We start from the raw sequence: 20,024 nt of genomic DNA on the forward strand, positions 1-20,024 counted from the left end.
GGGATGGGCAGCCCCCCCAGCGGCCACTTCAGCTCTTCTTCTTCCTACCCACTCACCCTGTGCTGTCACCAGGGAGGCCAGAGATGCTGCAGGACATCTGCAGTCAGATGGTTTAAGCAACCCAATGTTGGAGATAGAGGGAGTGCACAGGGACAGCTCTGTGGGGACAAGTGTTCTGCCTATAAATACCTTAAGGGAACAACAGAAAGGAAGGAAGGGGATTGCTCGAATTATCTGAGAGCAGTAAAGCTTGGATTTGGGACCATAAAACCAAAGCAGGCAAGGCTGGAAAGCTGTCTTGCTGTGGGAAAGCAGGTGCTGGAGACAGATTGCAGAGGGAGCTGCAGCAGTGGAACACAGAGGAATCTGCCTTCTGACGGGGTGTGGTGCACAGTGGGATGCCCTGCAGCGGGGCCACAGCCCCGTGGTACAGCAGCACAAGCTGCAGGCAGGCAGCCCCCAGTGCCCAGCTGCACGGTGGGTGCATGCAGGGCCTTAAATAGCCAGAGGCCACCGCACGGTGCTTGCGGCAAGTTCCCCATAGCTCAGTTTCAGTTCCATACGCCAACCTTTTTATTTTCAACTTTTCACACCTCTTTGATGTGACTGATGCTCTCTCCTCCATCTGATCCTATGAGAGCTGGGAAAGGCCACGGGACAGCCCCCGCTCCCAGCATGCAGTCTCCAGCGATGTAGAGTGCTAGGTGCTCTAAATTAGTGTTAAGAATAGACCATGCCAGGATGTTTGGGATGATTAAAATCTCCCCATTGGCCAGTTAAATAACTTCAGCTTTGGTCTGGCTGGGCACAGGTTGGTTTTTGTGAGAGTTTTTGCCTTTTTTTCCCCCTTTGTGCCCAGCCAGGCAAAAATATGGGCCATTTAGTAGCCAAGCAAGGAAGTCAGCTGGAGAGCTGCAGCAGAGTGAAGCCAAGCCAGGCTGCCCCAGGACCTGCTGGCAGCACTGCTCCCCAGCCTACAGCCATGCTCAGCTCAGCCACAAGATGCTCCATCTGCATTCAAAAGCTCACTCAGTTTCCCAGCCTGCCTTTGTCCATCTGTCCTTCCTCCTCAGCTACATCTGCAGCTATCTGATGATTTAGCGTGAGTAAGTCTCTCAAATCTGTCCATCAGCTGGTTGCACTGCCTCCCATGGATCAGTTTGGTTTTGAGGAGGCTAGCCTCAGGCAATATGCAAGGCAAAATTCTCCTTCCTAAAAGCTGCGGTCCACTCAAACATCCCATTGCTCCCTGCCTCCTACTCCATACACTTTGCTTCCAAGCCAGGGCCTGCTCTCCCCTCTGCCTCCCCCTCTCATCAACCACCCGCAGCAAACCTCATCTCTGCCTAGACTCCTCCTCCCTCCTCGTGCCCCAGGCATCCTGCATGCCTTGGTACAGAGGAGCTGTTTGTCCCTGGTCACTGCAGCTGTGAGTGTCCCCAGGCCACAACCACCTCCTCATCTCACTGTGCTCAGTAATAGCCTTGCTGGGATGAGTCAACACTGTAACCAGAGTGTGCATGGCACCCTGATCTTCAGCTCTGTTTTTCTGAGCCAAACTCAGCTTCATGAAGTGTGAACTGTGTGGCTGTGTTTTCACCAAGCCTTGCTTCTGATTGTTTTATCCTCTTGGTTTTTGGTCTGAGAGCAAATGCCGTTTAGAGCTGGCTGTCATTTCTTTTCCTCATCTGCGGGCTTTTGGCAGCTACTTGCCCTGCCCCTTTTGTGCAAGGCAGAGATAAAGGCTTGGTGCCACTGATGCTGGGTACCGCTTCCCTGGTTCCTCCTGAAGGCAAAGTGAAGAGGGGGGGATGGGTTGCAGCATCGCAGCAAGCAATTGCTCCTCACCTCTGTGCCTTCTGTAGCAATGGGGCTCTTTGCTGCTTTAAAGATCTCACTAGAATGGAAAGTTGCTGCAGAAAAAGAAAGTGAGAAGCGAAGTTGACAACAGCATCAACATAACAGCACTTTAGCAATGTTTTAAAGCAATGCTGAGGATAGAAAGCAGCATTAGTGTACAGGAGAGAACTGTGCTTTAGCCTAAAGGGAGCACACACTTCCCTCTGCTTAAACAGTGTTCCTGATTACACCATAAAGCAAGCTGAACTCTTATCATACTCCAGTGATTCTGACAGTTTCTGTTCGTTCTCTCTGTTGTGAGCTGGACCGTGACCAGATCCTATCTGCACATCCCTCAGGTGTGCAAAATCCACCTCTGGGAGGAGGCAGGAAGGATTAAACAGCGTTCACCTCATCCTTGCTCCTTTCCTGATAGAACAGGAGCAAGCAGCCACCAGAGGTTTCTCTAGGGCCAAGGTGAAGATGTAACAAGGCAGGGACCTAGGAGGGATGGTGGTGTGAAAGGTTTAGAGAGCTGAGCTCCAATTGCCAGCATGGGAATCAGGGACAACAGGGGTACACCGGGAACAGCAGGGATGTTTGGCTGTGTGCAAGCCCTCAGGTCCTTAATGGACATAACCCCATGAAGTTCCAGGAAGCACAACTGAAGCAAGAACTCCACTGCCTACACTGAGGAGGTGGGACTTGTCCAGCCTGGTGAAATGACATTGCAAATAAAACTTTAATAAAAAGTGGCATTTATTGATGAGTTGTGTTAACCTTGTCTAAAGCCATTTAGACAAATTAAAACTCCACGCTGTATTTCCCTGCCACGTTAAAAGCAGCGAGGCATAAAGCAGATTGATGCCGCTGGCCGCATTGGTTCTTTGTGAGCAATGCATGAGCAGCACCTAGAGCAAACACTGGGGTAGCCCAACATGGGGGCTGGAAGGGAGGAGGGGAGCAGAAGGCCAAGGTGCACATCACCCTGCACTGCAGAGGAGCACAGCTCGGGATCACAGGAACTGCTGTGGGCTGGGTCACCTTCACTTTCTCTCCTCCAGCACTTTGTTAAGACTCTCCCACACAGGAGAAGCAACTTTCATAGACAAAATGGGAATAGCGTGAAGGAATATTGCCTTTTATTGTCCCGGTACCGTTTCTAACATAATTGAGCATCTCTGGAATTCACAGAATGGAAGAGGGAGATGGATCTTTTTGAGCCCAATTAATCTCTTTGAGCTGCTATTCTTTCATTGACACTTATCAAACTGCAGCCACAGAGGAGAGGAAAAATAAAAGATGGATGTAGCTAAGGCTAGGGAGGAAGATGCCTTTACTTTTATTGCATGGTTCTGCTTCCTATTTGTAATCAAAATTAGAAGTACTCTGTATGCTGACAGACATTCTTGATGCTGTTTCCCTCCCTGCATCTCAGTTTTGGCCGGTCTCCCTTGCAAAATGAAACTGGTGTAGGAGATCAGTATGAAGTGTTGGGCTAACAAAGTCTGCCACACAGATAGAGGTGGATGAAGAGGAAAATCCCACTAAAGCCTCAGGCCTCCCATTTATTTTACAGGGTTAGTAAGCATGAGAACGGAGGAAACGTAGTCCAAAGCAACAGCGAGACTAATGTGGAACCCCTTGATGCCAGAGCTACAAACTTGCTTTTCGGTCAAGAGCAATACTTTAAGATGAAAAATTCATCACCCAATCTGTGAAAAGCAAATGAAGCTCAGCTTTTCCTATCCTCAACATTCCTCAGACTTCCAGCCAAAGCCATGGGGAGGATGCAGGCCCCCACCCCCACCCTTCAAAGGGAGAGCTGGTGACAGCAACAGTTCTCAGATGTGACTGATCTCCTCTGAAGGAGCCGTGTCACCAAGCAGCCCAGCTCAGGCAGCACTGAGCATCCACACCTCTAATTGCCAAGCCCAGCCATACGGCCTGGCTGCTCCTAGTGTGTGCTGGACTGCTGTGCTCCCTAAAGTCACAGGGCAGAAGAAGAGAGGGTGAAAGCAAAGGGATGCCTCAGTGAGCTCATTTGGCAGGAGAATATTTGCACATTGCCAATTGCCAGCCCAGCTCTGTGTGCTACGTGATAGCTTCTGCCCAAGAATGGCAACACGAGGGACGCTTTTCTGCGCTCACTTCCCCGTGGGGCAGAGGCTCTGTGGAGGGTGAGGGTGGAAGATGCCAGCCTGTTGGCTCCAAAGAGCTCTTCCCACTCTGATGAGAGTATTCCCTAAGCCCCAGCGATGAAAGGCACAGATGTGCCTGCAGAGGAACGGCTCTCCGTGCACCGCATGGTCCCTAGAGCCCTCTTCAGAGGGTTTGATGTCTAAGTGGAAGGGAAGAAAACAAGCTGACAGTGGGGTTACCACCCGGGTGATTTGCTGAATTGATTAGCTGCTTCTTCCTAGGGCTCACACCCAGACAAACAGCAACCTTGCTGTAATGACCTCGGTGAGGAGAGCGCTGAAGGAAGACCTGCTGTAATGATGTGCTGCTTCCCTGGGCAAGAGACAAAGGAGAAGCCCAGGGAAAACAATGCAAAGGGAACTAAATGCCAGCAAGAGAGACAAGGGAAATGCAGTTCACGGGAGCAAGAAGCAAAACAAGTACCATCCAGTAGCAGCTGGGTTGTAATCCAGTGTGTAAGGATTGAATAGGTGAAGTCCCTCCTGGCCTGCTTGTGCCCACTTGCTCTGTGCACAGTCTGTGCTCTGAGTGCTGCTGAGCAGAAGCTGCAGAGTAGGCAGCCAGCAGCAGGGGTAATTCTTCGGTGCACTGCAGAGTGATGGGTGCTGGATAAAGGGGAGTTAGAGAGCAGGGAGACTTGGGCTGGGCTCCAAAGCATTGCACTCGTTTGGATCAAATACCAAAAAATCTAATGCTGAAGGGAAACAAATGGCCCAGCCTTCCTCATCTTTCATTCCTTCCTTCTCCCAAAACCCCAGAACAATACGGATTAGAGGAGGGAGGGAGAGAAGGGTGCTGCAGAGCCCATCTCGCTTCTCTTTCCCATCTGTGCTGTGCTACTTCTGCCAGAGGTTTTATTCAACCAAAGGGGGGGGGGGGGGGGTAGAGGGGAAGAAGGAGGATTAAAGAAACAAAACTGGAAACAAAATACACAGTATATTCCCTCTGCAAGTGCCCCACACCTAGAAATACAGTCTGCTGCTCTCAGAGCCTCTAATTAGCCAAGCAAGGCAAGCGCTCATTAGCCCCACCTGGGTCACTCTGCAATAGGGAAAGCAGAGCATTAACCCCCACATGGCTCCAGAATAAATAGTTGGGAGGTACAGCCATGCTGGAGTTATGTGACTGGGTGGTATTTGCATGGTTAGTTTTGTCTCTTGGCTGTAGGCTTAGTGGGAGCTCTGGGTAGGGGAGAGATGCACTACAGCAGTGCAAAGCACAGCGCTGTGATTTCAGCATCCCAGTGTGTTTCTAGATGGGAGCAGAAGGAGGCTCTGCACAATGGGAACGGCTATGGTCTCAGCCTTTGGTTTGGTGCCTGCCAGTTGGGTTTTGTAGCTGTAACTTCAGAGAGCAAAGCAGGAGCAGTCTCATAGAAATATCCGAGGCACGTTTTTGGTAACGTTAGGTTCACGTGCAGTTCTCTCCCCCTGTGTTACTACCTTTTTTTCAGGCCAGGTGCTTCCAGCTGAGCCTGCATGTGTAGGATGAGCCAATCACTGCCTCCTCCAGCCTGTAGCTTTTGAGTGAAGGTATTTGTACATGAGTGACTCAAAATAGGCAGGCAGGGTAAGTGGGAGGGTAGAAACAGACATGTGGTTCTTCATCCTCTAAAGGTCATTATTGATTTTAGGAAATTGGTGCTAAACTACAGAAGGCATCTATCTGGAGAAGGGTGGGAGAGGAATGGGAGCAACTGCTGTGGCTGCAGCCTGGGGGTGGTGTGAAGAGCACTAAATGGCGGTGAGCACTAAGAACGCTGTGCCCACTTCTGGCTTTAAAAAGCAACAGTGCAGGGCATGGCAGCTGCAGCAAGAAGGGATAGAGAGAGCTTAAAGCTCCTCCTGAAGCTACCCGCCTCTCTTGTCTGCTCCAGCCATGCTGGCCTTCAAAGCACGCACTGAGCTCTGCCTACTGCCAAGGCGTGATTGAGAGGGTCTGGATCCATGGCACACACACACAGTGAGGACACCTCACTCTTTGTCACAGCATGTGGCCTCAGTACCTACCTGTGGAAGCTCAGGGCATTCACACAAAGCTGCTAACAAAGCTGCACGTGGCTATAGCCAATGTTAATATCATTTCACAGAGGGCTTTCTTGGGGCGGTGAGATTGCTTGTACAACAGTTTGGACACAGGTGGTGCTGTGTGGAGCCAGGAGCTGGACTCGATGATCCTTATGGGTCCCTTCCAACTCAGGATAAGCTATAATTCTGTGATGCAAGCTGACAGCATTAAAGAAGGGTCAGTACTTACACCAGCTCTTTCCTTCCCACATCTTTTCCTAAGCTTGATCAAAGGAATTAATTTGGCTGGTTCTGTTGTATTTCAAGCCATCCTTGCTTTTTTTTGTTTTGGCTTATTAGTCCTTCCCAGTATGGCCTTCAAAGTAGGGCTGGGAAGGCTGAGGGGGGAATTCTGAGTGTCAGTTTGGTTTACATTTAATATCTCTGTTGTAATGGTATCTGAATGCTTTGCTAAATGAATTTTTGCTTGGCTTTGTTTTTAACCCGACTCCTATAACGCTACATCAGAGCAACCATGCCCGTCTCTTGTGGGGAAGGAAGAAATGGTTGAAAAGAGTGCCTGTTGTGGAAAGGTAAGGGTAGAGTTCTGGTGGGTATTTAGAAGCTCTATTTACATCAGAAAGAGAGGGGAGGGAAAGCAAAGCCGAGAAGTGGAGCTCTGCCTCTCTAACCAAAGAGGCTCCCCAGGAAATGGTGGCCTCCTGGGGGCCCCTTTCTGAGGCCTTGGAAGCACAGCGCAGAAGGCCAGGAGCCATTTTAGGTCTCAGCCCACAGCTCAGGGACCGCAGGACTGAGAGCAGGACGCAGGACTGTTGTGTGCCCGGCAGTGCAGCACCTTCAGCACTGCTCTTCAGGTGCCGGCTGCCATCCTGCCTCACCTGTGGGGCTGTGGGCCTGGGTGCTGCAGGAGCCCTGGGGGTGAGCCCCACGTATTTGGTCAGAGGTGGTAAAAGGAAACCATCCGGAACTGTCACTCATGTCCAGGATGCAATCCTTTGGCAGCTGCATGGTTTCCATGGCTATTGGAGTTAAAAACCTTGCACCAATGTGGGTATTGCTAGTGCTCAGTGCACCTTGTCCGCTGCAGCATGTGTGAGGGAAACAGCCACACTGCCTCGCAGCCTCAGGCACCTCCTGGTGAGGCACAGATGCTCCAGTTCCAGCTGTGTTTGTGCTGGATGACTTTAATTGCATGTGCTGAATTGAGCAGACCAGTAAAAGCGCGGCTCAGACTGGTTTGAGAGCACTTGTGCTGGGAAGCTGGAAAGAAATCAGTTTTGTTACATGCTAAGGAAACTTATCTCCAGGTGGGGAAGACTTCACAGTCATTCCATTACTGGGAACATCAGCTTTTAGTGCTTACAGACCAACAGGGTTCAGTCGCTCCACCTTACCTAGAATAACAATGTTTAGCATGTAAGTAGCATTTTACAATTTCAAAGCAATAAACACCAAGATACCATGGTAATGAGAGCTGACAAGGCACTAGCATTAACTAATTAAGCCTCACAACTTCCCTGGGGTATCTAGATACAACAACTCTCATTTTCTAGATGGGAAAAATCTATCTGAATTGATTTACTCCGAGGCACAGAGAAATTCAGCCTAAGAACCAGAACCACAGCTTGGCACTACCAGTGCTTGGATGGCTGCTCTGCCTTCCATGAGGCTCTGCCTTATTTCTAGATAGGGTGATGTCTTATCCTGTTCTTGGTCTCAGCATTGGAGAGTGCTTTGACCAGCTGAGCCCCTGTATTTCCAGCACCCAACAGCAGTTGCTTTGTGCTGCTCTTTGGGGAAGGTTCAGCGGGATCTGTGCTTCCCAGCTTTGAATCCATCGCCACAGATGAGGTTGCTCTCTGGGGGACGAACTGAGCTGCAACCTGTGGTTTTCAGCTCTAGTAGATTAAGAGCAGAAAATCTGTTGAGACCTAAGGCTCAGATCCTTGGGTTTGATATGCAGCTTGCAAAGCACGCAGAAGAGGAGCCTACAAAAAGCATGGTTTGCTATGTCAGGGCTGGCCAAATTCCCAGCAGGCAGATGCTTTTTAACCACCTAAGAGACGATGTAAGCTGAAAGTGGCAGGATGCTGCTAATTTTCTGCCTAAGTCTACAGTGACGTGTGTGACAGCTGCAGCGTTCCGTGCACCATCCTCCTGCAGCTGCCTCCTACCACTTCCCCACTGCTACCCAGGGAATCTCATGCCCTCATTTGTACAGTATATGGCCCTGTAGGGAAACGCTGTGGGTCTTCCCGTGCCCAGACTGCAGGCACCCAGTCAGGGAGCTTCAGCTGAAGGCCACGGCAGGGGGAATGCCAGGAAGCTGCGCTTTTACAAGAGATCCTTCTTGATGCTACCGTTGGAACAGCTGGGCTGGAACTGGCCCATTTTCTTGGTTCTGGCACTTTGCATTCAGTGTTTTCGGCACTGTGCTCCCAGGGCTTTGCCTTCTGCTCAGCTGGGGTAAGTGGGCACAGATGCATTCAGGCCACGAGCCCAGGGGGCGTGTGCTGTGAGCAAGGCTGGCGTTGTAGCGCTGCACCTTTCCAGTCATCTTCGGGGATCTGAGGTAGCATCCCGGTGGGTGAATAAGGATATCAGGGAGCACGCAGCCTAACGGCAGGGACGATAGAGGGAGCCAAATTAATTCACGAATAGAAAAATACAGGGGAAACGCGGGCTGTAGCGCTTCGGACCAAACGAGCCGTGAGGGAACTTCGGTAAGGTTGGTGACATGCTGAAAGGGACGGAGCGGGGTTACTGCAAGGCTGCCGGACGCTCCAGCAGCAGAGCGGCAGCGCTCAGCCAAGCACGGCCGGGCGCTGAGGAACGTCGGGGGGGAAAGACTGCGGCGTGAGCAGCCCGCACGTACAGAGTGGGAGGGAAGCGGGCAGCCGCCGTCTCACGGCTTCGGCGGTGCCCGACAGGCGCTGCACCCCATCCCGTCGCTCTCCTCCCGCGGATGAGTCTCTCCGCCCCGCCTACCGGGCCCGGCCCGCCCCCGGAGGCGTGTCTCGTCGGCCGTGCGGTGCCTGTTGTTGTGATGAGGAGCGGCTCCACCCCCTCCTCGTGCGCGGCCCCCCCGCCCCGCCGGCGGGAAGCCCCGCCCCGCCCGCCCTCTCGCCTTTTGTCCACACCCCGCGCCACGCCCCTCCGGGCGGGTCTCGCCCCGCCCCCCTCCCGCTCGGCCCTTCCCATTGGCTCGGCCTCCCCTCGCTCCGCCCCTCCCCGCGCCGGGTCCCGCCCCTCCCTCGCGGCCATCTCCCCCCCCCCCCCAGTGCCCATCTGTTCCCGGCGGCGCGGCTGTTGCCCTGCAGGGCGCGGGCCGCGGCGCGGGGAGGCGGAGGAGGATGGGCCCGCGCAGCGGCGGCCGCCCGCGGCAGGGGCAGCAGCAGCGCCCCCGCCGGCCCTAGCGCCCCGCCGCTCCGAGCCGCCCCGCGCGCGGGCGGCAGCGAGGGGGCAGCGCGGGGCCGCCGGGGGGCGGCCGGGGGGCGGCGTGGCGCCGGGGGGCGGGCGGAGCGCGGCGCAGCGCCGAGCGGCGGCGGCACGCAGCCGCCCGCGGGGTGAGGCAGCGCTGAGCGGGCGGGCGGGCAGCCGGAGGCCGCGGGAGATGTGCCCGGAGGAGGACGGCGGCTGCGGCGGCGGCGGCGGCGGCGGCGGCGTGGCCGGTACCGGCGGCACTGAGACGGCGGCGGCGCTGGACGAGCTCCGCTCCTGGTGGGAAGTCCCGGCCATCGCGCACTTCTGCTCGCTCTTCCGCACCGCCTTCCGCCTGCCCGACTTCGAGATCGAGGTGAGACCCCGCGGCCCCGGCGGCGGCGCCGTGCGGAGCGCTCCTGACTCGCCCCTCAAACTTTCCTCGGCCCCGCTGCCCCCGACGGGCCCGCATTGTTCGGGGTCCGCCGCGGCACACAAAGGTGGTGGCGGCGCGGGGCCGCCGTGGGGTCCCCGTGACCAAAATGGAGGCTGCGAGGGGCGGGCCTCGACCCCCGGGGTGCCCGGAGCGGGCCCTTTGTTGGGGCGCGGGGGTCCCACCTGGGCGGACCCCGCCCGCTCCGGTCGCGGTACCGCATTGTGCTCGCACCTCCGCCCGGCGCACGCCGCGCTCCGCAACTTTCTCGTGTTTTTGGTTTGGGGTTTTTTCTTTGGTCGTAGTTGTTTAACGCGCGTTCCCTCGGTCCTTCTTGCCGTGCGGGTAGCCGGGGCTCCGTGCGCGTTTCCTGCCTCGGCTAGAAGTGTTGAGGACGGAGCGCGTCCCGGTGGGAGATGCCCCGGCAGGACCCTTTTGTGCCGCCGGGAGCGGCTCCGTGCGGGCACCGCACCGTCACGCGGGGCTGCGGGGCAGCGGCTGAGCCCGAACGCGAATTCCGGAGATGCTCCGAAGTTCCGCGGGATGCTCGAAGAGCCCGACTCCTCGGTAGGGCTGCGGATCTCTGAAGAGGGGGAATCCCTTACGCGGTGCGGGAGCTCGAAAAGGAAGAAGGGCTCTCAATGATGCAACTTCTGGCCGACGGGAACTCCCCTCCCCCTCCTATTGATGCAGACCCATCGCGGGGAAGCGCGGGGCTCGGAGGAACCCGAACGTGCGGTGACCGCGGAGCCGAGGTGGTGCGGGGACCCCTCGGGCTCCCGGCGCACGTTTCGGGGGTGGGGGGGTTTCCACCGCTCTGTTCCCATCTCTGGGACGGATCGCCCGGGACGAGGAGCGCCGGGTGCTGCCTCCCCGCTGTAAGCTTCACCGGGAACGCGCCCCGTAAGGGATGGAGTTGGAGACCACAGCTCCCATCGGGTTGTGTGAGCGCAGCTGTCAGGGGCTGTCTGCAACATACGGGCAGCTCCTTCCTGTTCCCCGCAGCCCTGCCTGGCTGACTGTCCCCGTTGTGTTCCCTCCCATCCAGCCCCATCCGTGGCACTGAGGAGCTCTGCAGTGGCACGCGGAGCCTCTCTGCCGTATGAACCGGGTGGCTTTCAAAGGGGCTGCTCGTGCGGTTCTGCTGTGCTCTCAACGAGCAGTGCTGCACGTGGCTTTTGGGTTCACTTCCCCTTTGGGTTCGAGCCTGCTGCCCGTTCTGGTGTCTGAGATGGGCTCTGTGATTTGGGGTGTCCCAACCAAACGGAGGTGGTCGTCTTCCCAGCCACTGGGGAAGCAGAGCAGCCAGACGTGGAGCGATGTTACGCACCAGCAGCACACCCTCTGTTCAGCTTTGGTGTGTCTGTGAATACGCGGGGATGATTTGTGGTATCCCTTCCCCAAAAGCCACCGTCCCTTGGCAGGGGTGGGACTTGAGCTGCAGCGTGGCAGTGCCCAAACTGAGATGCACAGTGAGGCTTGTGCAGCCGTGTTCCTGCATCCCTCGGACAGATGCTACCAGCTCCCTGCGGTGGGATCTCCTTGTCCCAGGAGAGCAGAGCTCTCCTCCCCTCACACCTGGCTCTGGTGGCTCTTCAACATGATTGCAAAGGCAATAGTTCTAGCACTAGTTTTAGCACCCCCCGATGCTTTTTGTAACAAGAACCCTCCTCAGCCCTCCCCCTTGCCCTGGTTTTACCTTAAGGTTCTGCTGCATCGATCTCTGCAGAGCCTCATTTTCCAATATGCTTCAGTGAATAAGAAGGTGCCGTTATCTTTTGTGCTGATGGCTCTGCTGGTTGGCCTGCCTGTGTTGCAAAGCAAAGGCCATCTGAATCATCTTCCTGCACCTAGCAGGTTCTCCAGTGAGAAGTTTGGGGACTTGGTTAAAGCGAGGCAGCACGGAGCTCTTACATACTCTTGTCTCTCTAAACACAGCCCTTATGCCCAGCGCTTGCCGTCCCAAAGAAAGTGAAGCCTCCAGGTGCGGACTGGCCTTTGCAGCTGTAGACTTGGCTGGCAGATGTTTCTCCTTTTTCCCTGGACTAGAACAGCCTGAGCTCCCTTGAAGATGCATCCATCAGGCCGGGCGCCGGGCATTGTTCGGGGTAGGGGCAGCCCCCATGCTGGCTCACTCTCGGCAGATGCAGGCGCCTGGCGAGCCCGAGGCCCCAGCGCTTTTCAAACCGGGCTGGGGAGGGGGCAGCCGGCACCGGGTCAAAAGTTCAGTGGGGCAACCTCAGCGTGCCGGGACGCAGCCGGGTCCACCCGTGGGCCTGCCCGCATGGCCGGGAGCGCGGCTGTCACCGCGTTGTGTTAGTAAATTCCTTCCCCCCCCAACCCCCTCCTTTACATGGCCGCCTTGTCAGCCATCTGCCGTGCCAAACTTTCACGCCGCTTCCAAAGTGGGCTCTTGGCTACGCTGTGCTGGTCACGGCTGCTTTCTGGGTGGCTTTAGAAGCCAGCGTGGGTTGGGTTTATCCTTGCCTACTGTAGCAGCTCTCTGGGGGGAGGAGGTCTGTCCAAACAAGCCATTTAAAACATATTATTTTTTGTATTTTTATGGCATGCCTTGCCCCGGTGGGCAGAAGGGATGCGTTCTGCAGTCGGGTCGGTGCGTGTGATGATAGGAAGCCATTTGTTTTCCTCTTCAGGACCGTGGGACACCTCCCGTGACAAAGTGTCTCCTGGCCACGTGCCCTCCCTGCCGCGACAGAAATATCCTCCTGGCAGCTGCAGGGATGTTGGGGGTAGAAAAATATTGGGAGAATATTTAGCAGTGTTTCAGCACAAGTTACAGAAGAGCTGGAGGGGAGCCAGCGTGGCATGGCCACCCAGCTCCTTGTCGTGCACTGCTGGGAGCTTCGGCCTGGGTAGGTTGAGGGGAGGTGAGTTCTGAGAGCGTGCTTGGAAATAGTCAAAACACTGTTGTTAACTGCGTTTATTTGGAAAGGGGGAAAAGCCACATTACATAGGGAAAACATAAATCTTTTCCTGTGGTTTTTAAAAGCGCCTTTGGGCAAATTGCCTCTGCTGCCGTCTTTGCTATGGCTCTGAGATGCTTTTCCTTCCCTTAACTCATAGTTTGGGCTCCACATCTTTCTGTCAGGAATACGATGTGGCTTCCACACATCAGTGGCTGCTGCTCCCATGGGTCCCAGGGGGAGGAGGAAGAGTGTGGAGAAGAGGGGATTTGTGCTGTGGCTGTGGAGGGAAGAGCACAGAATGAAGATCTGTTCTGCCTCCACAAACCAAGCAGAGCTTGAATAGGCAACGTTGTTAAACTTGTTCAACTTTTGGCACGTTGGGGTTTTAGCGCTTTGGTAAATGTGCCCTTTTCTAGGATGGTGTAATAAACCTTGACTTCCACTGTCCCATCACGTTAGGTCCTATTTGAAACTTCTCAGTGGAGCCCCATGCTCTTTGATCTCTATGAATGTCCTTTGTGATTCGTGGCACCAAACTTCACGGCCTTCTTGGTGGTCAACCCTTGTGCACAGCTACCAAAACTTTGTGCTAAGTCCTCGCCCCTCCATCCCAGTCCTGGTCCAGCACCGCATTGTTTTTGGTAGGACAGCAGCAGCTGCAGCACCTGTGGGTGTCTCGTTGTGTCCTATTGGTAGCCAGGTAGCTTCTGATAGGAGAATTTAGGATCTGAGATAAATGCAACAAGTAGGCGTAACGAGTTGACTGAAATGTAAGTGATACCGTGCGGGTCAGCTCTACTCATGCAAGGTAAGTCGGAGCTGGTTTCGTGGCCTTTTCAGTAAAGTAGTTCAGGCACGGGGATGTGCCTCTTGCCATCTGCCCATAGGTGGTACGTGTCTTGGAAACTGGAATACCAAGTGAGGAAATAAATGAAATGCTGGGTGAGCTCCGTTTTATTGTTCCTTCTGCCTGCCCCATGTGCATGTGTTGGACTTTGCTGATTCTTCAGCATCTCGTTGCTCTCCCCTCATCCCTTCCAGCAGCAGCCCTTACTTTGCCTGTCTTGGCTTTCGTTGCCTTCCTTATTCTGTTAATAATAGAATCATTAGCACTCTGAATGTCAGTATCGGGCTCTAGAGTTCATTGAGATTAATGGACGGGGAGGCAGAGAGATACTTCTCAGAGCCGTTGTTTCAAGTGGTCTGTAAATTGGAAAGCATTACATCGGTTTACGTTTCAAACGCAAGGCACATTTTTCACAACCACAGATCTGGAACTTTTTAACAAGTGTTTACATTTTCTATGATGAAACTGTACTATAATTGGACAAAATAAGCGGGATAGGTGGTTCAGGGGGCTGGTACATGCATTAAAACGTTATCTTAAGCCCCTGAAAAGAAACAAGAAGTGACTGAGCGCAGAAAAAAAGGCTGCCTGAACAATGGGGCAAGGAAGGTTATTTTGACAGCAACATTTTGAATGGCTCTGACTTAGGTGACAGGGAAGTCAGAGAACGACTGCATTGGTGGAAGGCAGAAGAGAAAGAGGAAGCAAATAAGAACTTCAGAGATTTGGATACCATAGGCGGGGTTTGGTAGCGCAGATTTGCTGCGGTGGTTGGAGACAACTGCCTCTCCCGGCTGCACAGCTGAGTGGAAGGAAATCCTATCTGTTAGCTGCCGCGTTTGTGCGCCCGCAAGTTAAACGCTTTAAGCTGAATTTGTTTAAAAACCAATTGAAGATAATCTGGTGTAAATCTTTCCCCACTAGGAAAAAAAAAATACGTCTGTGTGTATCTATGTTCTGTATAGCAGCTTAAATATGACTTAGCGGTTTGCTTTGTTTACAGAGCCTTGACTGCTGCAAACCTGTACCAGTTTAACGAAGCTGGTGCAAACTCTAAATGAGTCGTGGAGTTGGTTCTGCTTGGAATTTGCTACAACTAAACCGGCTAAAAGTAACACCTTAAAAGTGTTGCAGCTTTCTGTGCGGACCTTAACTGCGGGCTTTCTCTCCTTGCAAATAATACCGGGGAGCTGTGCCATTCTGCCCCTGGCATCTGTTAAGTGCCTGCATGAAGGGGGAAGAATTAACTTTTGTAATGGCAATGGATGCTTTCATAGACTTCTTTCAGGCAAAATCTCCCCCAAGGAAAGGGCTGGGGAGAAACGGCAACGGCAAGGGAGGTAACAGTTCCCAAATTAAAAGTTTCTAGTCTAAATCTTATTGTAGGTATTTATGAAAACTATTTTTCCTTCTCGTTACCAGCAGAAACAGCATCTGCCGTGATGGCGAGAACAATGCGGCCCAGTGATTCCTCCTTCCTTACAGTAGAGAATCCTGTTAAACACACAACACTGTGCCTTAGAGTGTATCCTTTCAGCAGGCTTGTTCCTTTTAATGGGTGCCCATTCCTGGGGTCTCCATTGTTTCACCAACAATGGCACTGGGGGCAGCTGATTTGGTTGACAGAAAATGTGTTAATTTAACAGATCTATTCCCTTTAGCAAGTCTCCTTCCTATTGTGTCCCAGTTCTCCCAGTTCCTCGGAAGGAGGGCTGGGGAGCGGGCTCTCTGTGGTGGAGTGCTCCTGCAATTAGGGGGGGGGGTTGTGGCCTTTTGTGTAAGGAGCAGAAAACAGCTGATGGGTAAAAGTGATTTTAGTGCATTTTGCTTGCTTCCAGAAGACACGTTTTCACTGTATTTTCCTGCTTTTGTGTGTGTGCGTGCTTTTAAGTTGGCCTTTCCTGGGGATGGGGTAACAGCTTGGCGCTGCAGGCCTAGCGTGGTCCAGGCCTTTGCTTTGGAAGCACAGCTCAGAGGTGGCCGAGCAGCCTTGCAGGGCAGCTCCTTTATGAACTCTTTGCGTTTTATAAATGCCTAGCTGAAATACCAGCTTCCCAGTGGAAAAATAGCACTGCTAGTATAATTCAGGGCAGCAAGCACTGAAAGATGTGAAATATGAGGGGGAGGGTTTCTTAGACCACCTCTGTTCTAGGACGGGCCACTGGCTTGATTGAACACCACAAGCTCTGGGTGTGCTGAAACTGGTTCAGCTTTTAACAGCACTGATGTAGCTGAGTGCCCTACAAACAGTGTAGGATGGCATGGGTACTGCTGTGCTGGGTGGGTCCTGGAGCTCTGGTGCCACAGGTCCTGTTGCCACCAGGGAGGTCCCCTGTCCCTCAAGCTCTTGCTTTGCCCCAGCATTGCTTCAGGTGCTCTGTACTCTTGGTGTAGTTTGAGTGCTGGGGATGGGGGTGAAAGAAAGAGCCTTGGGAGATGATCTTCCTCCTCTTTGGTAAAGCCATTTGTCCGCTGATTCTTTCCTGTCAGGCATGGTCTAAAGGAGATGGAACTTTGGGCTACAAAGATGGGGAAGGGTTTGGAGGGCAAAGTGTGCAAGGAGTGGCTGAGGACCCTGGATTTGCTCAGCGCAGAGCAGAGGAGCTGAGGGGAGGCCTGATGGCGGCTGCAGCTCCTCAGAGGGAGCGGAGGGGCAGCGCTGAGCTCTGCTCTGTGTGACAGCGACAGGGCCCGAGGGAACGGCATGGAGCTGTGCCAGGGGAGGGGCAGCTGGGGGTCAGGGACGGGGTCTGCACCACAGGGCGGTGGGCACGGCCCCAAGGGCTGGAGTTCAAGAAGAGTCTGGACACTGCGCTCAGTCATATGCTCTGATTTTTGGGTGGTCCTGTGTGGAGCCAGGAGTTGAACTCACTGATCCTTAGGGGTCCCGTCCAACTTGGGATGTTCTATGATTCCATGATTCTGATTCTTTGCACAGCTTAAGGACTGGAAGGCAGAGCTGTTTTTTTTTTATTTGTGGTAAGCCTTGTGCACTGGGAGTTGTGGCAGCAAAAAATAAAATGTTTATACAGCCACAACAGAAAGCAAACAGGGTTTGGTGGTTGCTTTTTCTTTTTTCTTGCATGGGTTTTCTATTTGTTTTAGGAGGCAAAGGGTGAGAGTTCAGTTTAAGAACTTGACTTTTAATAAAGCTTGTCATTGTTACTAATATAGAACAAATGATGAGCATGGGAGAAAAGTGTAAGACTCCCTCTTCTGGTGTGCTCCAAAGGTTTAAACACTAAAAACCAAGTTGGGAAGGAAAGGCCAACAAGCAAGACTCCTTCCATGTCTCTGTGTGGTATTTTTGGACCTCACTTAGGCATAACCTTTGCTGAGCATAACTTACTTCATGACATTTGCATAACTAACGTGAGGACACTCTGTGAAAGTGAAATGTGTTTTCAAATACAAACCACATAGCACTTAGAAGTAAAGTATGTAATGATTTCATACGGGTTTCCAGTTTGAGCATGGAGGGCGATAGTCTTGTGTGTCCTCACAGCCAACTTCTCTAGAGCTCCTTTCTGTCCTCCTGCCAAGCTCACAGCTCATGCCAGGCAGCTCACCTGCCAGCCAAACCCTGCACACGAGCACATAAATGTGTTTGAGCTGACAGGAGGAGCCGGCAACGGTGAGTGCCCCGTATGGAAACTGTGTGCCCAAGACTTGTGCAATCCCATCACTTTTGGTTGAGGCAGGCAAGAAGGCAAGAGTTATCGATGGGTGATAGATGGAGAAGTGCACCCAGGAAGTAATGCTTAGGGGTTTTGAGGCAAGCTTTCTAAAAATCTTTATGTAAAGTGTTGTGTTGAGTACCTTTGACATTCAAAGGATTTCAGTGGAGTAGGGGTGTGACCATTTTGTTGATATATCTAGTGGAACCTGAGGCTGTGAGTTTTCAAGCATCCCGCCCCTGCTCTTTTTGCTAATGGTAGTAAAATAACTCACCTGGATTAACAAATAATCAGTAGTTTTTCTTAGAGCTTTGTTGAACTGGGACCAGTTCCCCAAGGTGTTAGGTGCATAGCTTCACAGAGGGCTGTACCACCAGGGGGGAAACAGTGACACGGGAATGGAAACAGGCAGTGGGGAGGGGAAGGGCTTTTTATAGCAGACTCTTCTGCTGAAAGCAATGCTTATCACCTCGCATTTGGGGCAGCAGGTGGAGCAGAACTGAACAGGTAGTAAGAGGTCATGCAGCAATTGGGTCACCTGTGGAGGAGCCTAGCAGACCTCTCTGCAAGGTTTTGGGGGTGTTTTCTAGTACTAAGTCAAAGCATGATGTATTTTCTGTAGTTTCTTTTCTTTTTGTTAGGGAACATTCTGGTTAGAAAAAGCTTAACTTAAAAGCGGATGGTCATCCTTTAAACTGCTCTTTAAAAATTCAGATCTGACCACGCAGTTGAAAGATGAAATGAACTGATTTAATCTCTCTGCGGCTGACAAGCTATTGAAAAGTTTGTCTGATAACTCTTTCTTAGAATCTCAGTTTTTCTATTCAACAAAGCAAACCCCCAAATCTTTGGGGTTTTGTTTCCTCCTGGATTTCTCCTGGGCGCTGTGACCCAGCACATGTCAGCATCTTTCCATTGGGACTTACTTGCTGTGCTGGAGAGGCCTGATTGTAGGACAGGCAGCCGTGTAGAATAAACACGGAATAGCAGTCTCGGTTTCTTTTCTTTCAGCCTGATACAAGGTGCCGAGGCACAGAAGACTATTTTGCCCTTAAGATAATTGTGTGTTGGAGAGGATCAAAGGGCTTGAGGGTTTTTTTGGTTGAAAGGGGATTTTCTCCATGGACAGCTGCAGTAGTGCATTAGTCCTGCAATGGATTATCTTTCCATGATCTGTAGGATCTCGACCAGCTATCAGGGGGCCCCACTGAAGGCTGTTGCTTGGGGGAGGCAGAGTGAAAGTCTCCTGTAACAGGGAGCCCCACAGTGCCGGGCAGCTCGGACCGCTCGGCTCCCCCTGCCCCCGGCGGACTGGTGCTGGATATTCTTAGCCTGCAGATAGTGTCTGGAGCATGGAGAAAGGGAACGCAGCGCTCGGTTATGATTAACTGCAGCTGATGCCCTACATCCACCCCACTCCGCAATGGAAGTGCTTATTAAGGAATGTGAGAAGGGAGCCGATTCCAGCTGCTGCGGTGTCCTGTAAAGGGCAATGTGTAATTTGGGAGGGTGTTACGAGTCCCTCGGTGGAACAAACTACTCGCTGTAGTAAGTGGCTGACCTGCCAAATGCCTGGACTTTCTCATTTGGGCAAGTTTTGGATGGTGGCTGCTCCGCAAATAGCCATAGCGTATCAAGGGAGTCCCTCCATGCGTGCAGATGGGGATCTACATCCCATTCCTCCCGACACGCAGTCGGGTTGGACAGGGCTTGGACAGGGCTAGGTGCTATCAGAGGTGGGGATCAGGTCACGCTGCGCCTGCCCAGCCTGCTTGCAGTGCTGGGGGAGCTGGGCTGGAATGTGCCCTGGCACGGGCTGCCAGCGAGCACTGGTCCCCAGGTGCAGTTGCTTGTGCTGAAGTCAGGCTCAAATTGCATCTGTGTGCTGGTTAATGAGTGGTGGAGTGGGACCGCCTCGCAGGGCCTGTTGTGTGCCTTGCCTGAGGTTGCAGGGTGCAGGAGCACAGGTTAATAATACTATCTTCATCAGCAACAGACTCCACCCTCAGCATCTTTAGAATCTTCGGCTAACTTCAGTGACACGCATTTTATAACTTCTTTCTTTTTCTTTACGGAAAAAACCCAGCTTTGGATTTCTGGGCTATTTTTTTTTTCAGGATGCGTATTTAGGAAAACTCGTCTTTTTGTAGTTGCAAGTAGGACTGGTTTCAGAATTCAAGGATGAGCGTGGATGGCCATATGATGTTGTGCTGTTTTTCCTTGGAGGAGTAACTACAATTTATAATCACTGCCGAGGCTGCAGCCAGTTGGCAGGAAGGCTGTTGTGAAGGGATTGATTATTAGTGGATGCTTCACTGTGCTGTCCAAGCCTGAATTTCTTGATCTAACCAGTTTCCTTCGCTTCGAATGGCTGCAGTCAGCAGAGAGGAGAGAGATGCATCTTCCCATTTGGCAGTCCTATTTCTTGTTCATGGGATATGCTCGGGAAAAAAGGGTCAGCGAAAAGTGTCAACACTTCAGCGTTCTCATAGAAAGCCAGCTGTCTAGCTGACTGTCTGGAGGCTGCCTGCAATTTTTCTGCTCCCTCTTGGGATTCTCTCTGTAAATGCATTCATTTTAAGTGCGGTGGCTTAACAAAACTATGTCTGTTTGGTGCGAGCATCCTGGAGGCTGTGTTTCTGTTCCTGGGTA

General features: G+C 52.8%; 1 protein-coding gene across 2 annotated transcripts in view; it reads left to right on the top strand.

Moving 5' to 3' along the window:
- The first annotated feature begins 9,649 nt into the window (after positions 1-9,649).
- The window catches only part of CECR2 (CECR2 histone acetyl-lysine reader), a 92,044-nt gene continuing 81,669 nt past the window's right edge, over positions 9,650-20,024 (top strand). For both annotated transcript variants that reach the window (XM_072360198.1, XM_072360208.1), the window contains exon 1: positions 9,650-9,864. In XM_072360198.1, coding sequence (XP_072216299.1) covers positions 9,682-9,864 — 183 coding nt within the window. In that variant the 5' untranslated portion in view covers positions 9,650-9,681. The remainder of the gene's footprint in view (positions 9,865-20,024) is intronic.

The sequence above is a fragment of the Excalfactoria chinensis genome, chromosome 1, assembly GCF_039878825.1.
Source record: "Excalfactoria chinensis isolate bCotChi1 chromosome 1, bCotChi1.hap2, whole genome shotgun sequence".
Classification (NCBI taxonomy): Eukaryota; Metazoa; Chordata; class Aves; order Galliformes; family Phasianidae; genus Excalfactoria; species Excalfactoria chinensis.